Below are 6,000 nucleotides of genomic sequence, written 5' to 3'. Positions count from 1 at the left end.
CTCTCTGTTTCTTCCAAGAGCAAATGCCCCCAACCTGGCAGAAGTCAGCAGTGTTTGCTAGTGCATGGTTTCCTAAGTGTTCAATGAAGATGAACCTGAATCTTCAGGTTTTGCAGTAATTTGAACCCTATGGTGGGAATACTGTTATTTCCCTTAGCAATTAGCAAAGACTGAAAAAAAAATAGTGACTTGCATCACTCTGATACAGTATAGCATTTGGCAGGTATATATAGTTCAGCAGCTGAATTAAATGGATTATATTTTTAGAAAAAGTATTTTCAAATTGAAGAATTTCTGGAAACAAAGTTTAAAGTTGAAATGCATTGCTTTTTTTTTACAGTTCAATCTTGCATGCAGGGAAAGATTCATCTTGCATAACAACGGTGCTACTGCTTGCCAAAACCATGATGTTAAGATCCTGTTGTTTCTCGTGGGTCTCTTGGTACCATTCCCTCATCACTTCTGAATCATGCGTTGGGATTAATGTCACCTGTCAGACAAAAAGCACATTACAAAAGAAATTACAAAAGGAAGAATGATGAGGAATCTCACTACAGTACTGACACTCTACAGATGTGCACAATCTTGGAATGGAAAGTTGTTTGCTTAGGGATGATTCAGCGATTTCTGGAAGTGAATCCCTCCCCTACAGCATCATATCAGTAAGGAACAGAGCATTCTGAAATTCTCTAAAATATTGAATTCTCAGACTGAGAGTTTGTAAAGCCTTGTTACTGCACTACCAACCAACTAGTATGTCTTAAATACCTGTGCATAATCTTACCAAATTTGGCATCTTTTACATGTGTTGGAATTACAATCATAATATCCTCAGACCATCCCAACACATCTGGAGAGTGGTCAGTCAGGAAATCTTGACCATCAGAACTGGACATAGGAAGATAATTAGTTGTTACTAGACAACCCATGACCATTGGACCATCCTTTCAGAGACATTTCCTTACCAGATTCTTCAAGGCCTTATAATGTACTACCTTCGCTGGAAATGTTGGGATACATTCAGAAGTGTATCTGCCTTAAAAATAGCCCATGCTGAACTATATATCACTGTCAAACATTGGCATAGAAAATGTATGACATTTTGTATTATGTCATAAATTGCTTTATGGTAATGTTTATATTGGGATGTGGTGGCTCAGAGGGTTAGGACGCTGAGCTTGTCGATCAGAAGGTCGGCAGTTTGGCGGGTCGAATCCCGAGTGCCACGTAACAGAGTGAGCGCCTGTTACTCGTCCCAGCTTCTGCCAACCTAGCAGTTCGAAAGCACGTAAAAATGCAAGTAGAAAAATAGGGATCACTACGGTGGGAAGGTAACAGCGTCTAGTCATGCCGGCCACATGACCACAGAGACGTCCTTGGACAAGCGCTGGCTCTTCGGCTTTGAAATGGAGATGAGCACTGGCCCCTAGATTCGGAAACGACTAGCATGCATGTGCGGGGGAACCTTTATCTTTACCTAATGTTTATATCATAAAATGTTTTATAAAATCTGCTAAATTTCAATTCCACAGGAGTGATGGCTCCCAGATTTTGGACACATTCTATAAGCTAGTTCATTTGAGGTATCTTGGCACAGAATCTTTTGCTCTATTGAGGCATTGTTTAGCCCAGTTAAAGGTTATGGGAAAGAGGGTTTTATAGTATATAGATAGATTTTGAAAACCAGAGCAATATTTTAGGGCACCATTAACCTTATTATATCCAGAGAAATACTACTGAGAATATATTGCATATATTATTTATGTACTTTCTGCACTTTTATAACACAATGTTATATTTGGGGAAGTATGCAGTTAAGTAGATTTTTAACGTATGTATTGTATTTATATTGCATTTTGATTCATGTTAGCCAACCAGAGTCACACTGGTAAGATGAGTGATCAGCTAAATAGATATAAATGAATGTAAAAAGTGCAAGAAGTATTTTTAAAAGGAAAAGCATTTTGCATATGATCTTAGAAGTTAGCTTTATATCATTAAGCAGTGGAAATAAATTAATTATGCACACATAGAAATAAAATTTAATAAAATATAGATCCATTTCGTCCGTGTTAGAAAAATAGCATAAACATTATTCCTTCAGACCATGATGCTTCCAGATGTGTTGGACAACATCTGTTATTTCCAAACAAGTTTATATTTCAACACAGAGAATGTACAGAATGGAAATGATTAGCACAACCTTTTTTTCTTAATTCTCAAAAGAAGGTTTTTCTATTTAAGTTATTTATTCTTAATAAGACTATTTCTATGCCTGAAAGATGTTGTGTTCGCAGAATTATCCAAAAACAGTAATGAGAAGGGAATTTATGGCAAAATATACAATAATCCTGCTGCACTTACATACAACTATAGGCCCAATTGCTAAGATTCTTCTAGGCTCATGTACAATCTCTCAGCTGGGCTATCAAAACAATTCAGAGCAAGTAGTGAACAATAAAATACAGTAATCTATTTATAATCCTCTAGAAATTCCTGGATTAAACTTCATATTATAGTGGTTTGATGTTGATTTACATTTCAATGTGATCACTTCCATTCTCTATAGTTCTATTTTTTACAGATCCATCTTTATTTCCTTTTAAAATATTTAGTTAACTAAAAAAAATCTTACTGGTGCTTTTCTTTCTAAAGTCCTGCCAGCAACAAATTGGCTAAGTGGGAGTAGAAAATAATGTTCACTACCTTGTTTTTTTGATTCTGTTCTTCAACTGAAAAGAAGTCTTTCCATTTCTTCCAATGGGAGTGAATCCATCTAAATCCATTTTCAAACACTGGGACTTATAGTGAAAAGTTAGCAGTGCTGGGGATCATTTGGATCTTCCTTGATCCATTTCTGCTCTAAGCATCAACCCTTTCAAATTCTTCTCAATATTAGAATTTGGAGGTGTGGGAAAACTGAGTGCAAAAGCAATCAGGGAAGAGGAGCTATCCAATATTTTATTTATTTATTATTAATTTTCTTTATTTATCAAATTTATTTGCCACCCATCTTGCAGTTCTCACTCTTCATAGTTGGAATGCCACTTTGGGGAGTGGGGAAAACAAATATTCATTTTGCTACAGGAAGTGTTGTCTCTATGATCATAGTATTGCACATGGAACACACAATTAATCAATTATAAATTATGCAATCAACTCTCCTTAGTAAAAAGACAACTGTTGAAGATTTAGATGTACCACTTTTCTTATCTTGTGATTTTAAACAAAGTAAGCTCTTCCCCTTTAGGTTTGGTTACTTAATTAAAAGATTATTCTTAGCATCTTATTTTTAATGGGTTTTCCTTTACTTCACAGATTCTGGAGAACATACCTGCATATTGCTTCCCCACTGAGCTTTGCCTTCCAACAGAGAATCCAAGACAGCCCTGCTTGGTTCTTCAGCAGCAGGATCATTCCCACTCACAACATAATAGGATGATCTCACCCTCTTGAAAAATTCTACATCAACATTCTTGCTATTGCTGTGGTTGGGAATATAGACCAGGTCCAAATACATAGGAGGTCCTGGAGGCACAGCTATAGATTTTGTTGGTTTCCCATTTCCAGATCCTAAAATAATAAATAAATAAATAAATACATAAATACATAAATACATACATATACATACATACATACATACATACAATAAATAAGAGTCCTGTCTCAGTTTGTGGTAATACACATTGTTTAATAATGATAAGCTCAAGCTGGACAGACAGACACAACAAGCTCCAGCTGTGAAGTTCATGTATTTTTTTAATGATTTTGAATTATCCTGTGGAATTTAAGCAGTTGATAAAATCAGATATTTGTACGATAAAAATGTACTTGGTGAACAGAAGAAACATACAAAAGAATAAGTTATTAACCATATGTATCCATGCATGTTTGTGTATATGTATCAACGCATTCATTTGATTTTATTTATATTCCATTTTTTTTTTGGTATAGGAACACAAAGCAGCATGCATATTGCTCCTTCCTCCTATTTTCTCCCCACAACAACTGTGAAAGAAATTGGGCTGAGAATAGAATGACTGGTCTAAAGCCATCCAATGGGCTTTCTTGGCCGAGATGGACCAGAATACATCCATACGTATATACGTATATACATCCATACACCCAAACATAGTTTCCCTGCTCATAGTCCAATACCTTAAGTACTATATCACATGGATTCTGAATGTCACATATTTCAAGGAATGTGAAATATAAGAGATTCAGGAGCACAACATTAAGAGAAGCTTGCCTTCTAACTTCCTTGGAAAAATCGAACGGAAATAATTTGCTCCTGCCCATGGCCAAGATACTTTTAAAACACCCCCATTCCAGCCTATAGCCTAATATTAACTTACCCAACTATTAACTAGGTCTGACCTTTTTTTCAGATCAGTTAAAGTTGTCTAACTACTGTCACCTTACTGGGCAGACACAAGATGTTAGTGCAGGCTAATCAAAGATGAAAAGAAAGAACTCAGTGCCTTTGAAGGCCAACACCAGATAAAGAAATGGCACTATAGAATAATTTTATATTGTTGTGTATATAATCATTATAATAATACATCATTCCAAAACATCTGGAGCATTGACAAAAATCATCATCAGTCAATTGGATCCGCTTACATTCTGTGATGATACCTATGATACAACTTCAAACAGCAATATCTGCCTATCACCCTTTGGAAAAACTTGATAGGTGGATACAAATGTCAATTTCAGTCTAAATATTTGGCTGACTGTGTGACAAACCATAATGAAGAAGTTTCATTATCCAAAATAAAATATTCAGGGAAGCAGAACGGAAGGAAATTCAGTTCTGAAAAATTATAAAAATGAGAGATTCCCCTCCCCCCAAAATAGTAGAATAGCCAAAGAAACCTGGTAACAATAATTGGAAGTATAAAAGGAACAATCGATATAAACTACATGAATAATAAATTATCAACTTATCAACAACAGAACCAGTAAAGGCTAATATGGAAACAACCTATGAATTCATCCCCCCAAAAGAAGAATTAAAAGAGATTATGGCATATGCAGAATTATTAGTAGACATATGATTTGGCACCTATAATGAAGGATGTGAATAAGGTGGTTGCAAAGATTAAAATAATATCTATCAAACAGACCAATCAGTTTGCCTGCAGTACAGCAGTGATGATTACAGAAGAACTGGGTATCAAAATTAGAAAAGCAAAATCGAATTCAGTCCCAAAACGAAAGATCAGACTGAAGGCCAAGATAATGAAATTAAGATCAGATGCAAGTAATTTAAAAAAGAAACAGAGTGAACAGATAGTAATAATAATTTATTGTGATTTCACATTGTTCTGTATGCAGTAATAATGATTAAACTTACATGCTACCTAACTTTCAATGACTTTAGGCAGCTTATATTTCTTTCCAATATTATGGTTTCAAATTCCAGTGAAACCCATGATAATAATAGGCTATATAGTAGCCTTTCCCAGCTCAGCAGTATCAAAATGTGTTTCTTTAACATTTAAACATAAATTGAAGCACTAGTACCATCACTTTTTAGCAGAGAGTGACAAAATGCTCAGTGGCTATTTTTAAACTAAGTATCTGACCACAGATTGCTATGTTTATTAGAAGCAGTATTTTCCTTCTACTAAGAACAACATTATCTTCAACTATAAATAGTAAGTAGTTCTCTTCGTTGTCCCCATCATTCTAATCATTAAGGCTATTTTTGCAATGTTGTTGAATCCAGACTGACACTGAATTATTCTGACTTCTAAACACAGATTTTAGATTTTATAGCAACCACTGACAAAAAATTGTTCATTTCTTAATACAGCAATTTTTCATTTGCTTTCTCAAACACTGATGACAGCTATAAACTAATACCTAGCATAATAACTGATGTATTAGCTTCCAATTCCATAACTTGGATTTTTCTGTCTAGGAATTATGGGTTTTAAAATCCAAATTTTTTTGAAGTGAACAGTTAGAGAAGGATAAAGGTAAAGGTAA

The 6,000-nt window shown here is 34.8% G+C and overlaps 1 protein-coding gene across 1 annotated transcript in view; it reads right to left on the bottom strand.

Moving 5' to 3' along the window:
* Positions 1-334: 334 nt before the first annotated feature.
* MAP1B (microtubule associated protein 1B) overlaps positions 335-6,000 on the bottom strand; it is a gene marked incomplete at both ends in the record, with an annotated part of 61,922 nt that continues 56,256 nt past the window's right edge. Inside the window, 2 exons of the mRNA XM_083351618.1 lie at positions 335-490; positions 3,335-3,573. Coding sequence (XP_083207744.1) covers positions 335-490; positions 3,335-3,573 — 395 coding nt within the window. The remainder of the gene's footprint in view (positions 491-3,334; positions 3,574-6,000) is intronic.

The sequence above is a fragment of the Vipera ursinii genome (genome assembly GCF_947247035.1).
Source record: "Vipera ursinii genome assembly, chromosome: 2".
Taxonomy (NCBI): domain Eukaryota; kingdom Metazoa; phylum Chordata; class Lepidosauria; order Squamata; family Viperidae; genus Vipera; species Vipera ursinii.
Note: the sequence above shows the minus strand (reverse complement) of the source record. Positions and strands in the feature narration are given on the sequence as shown.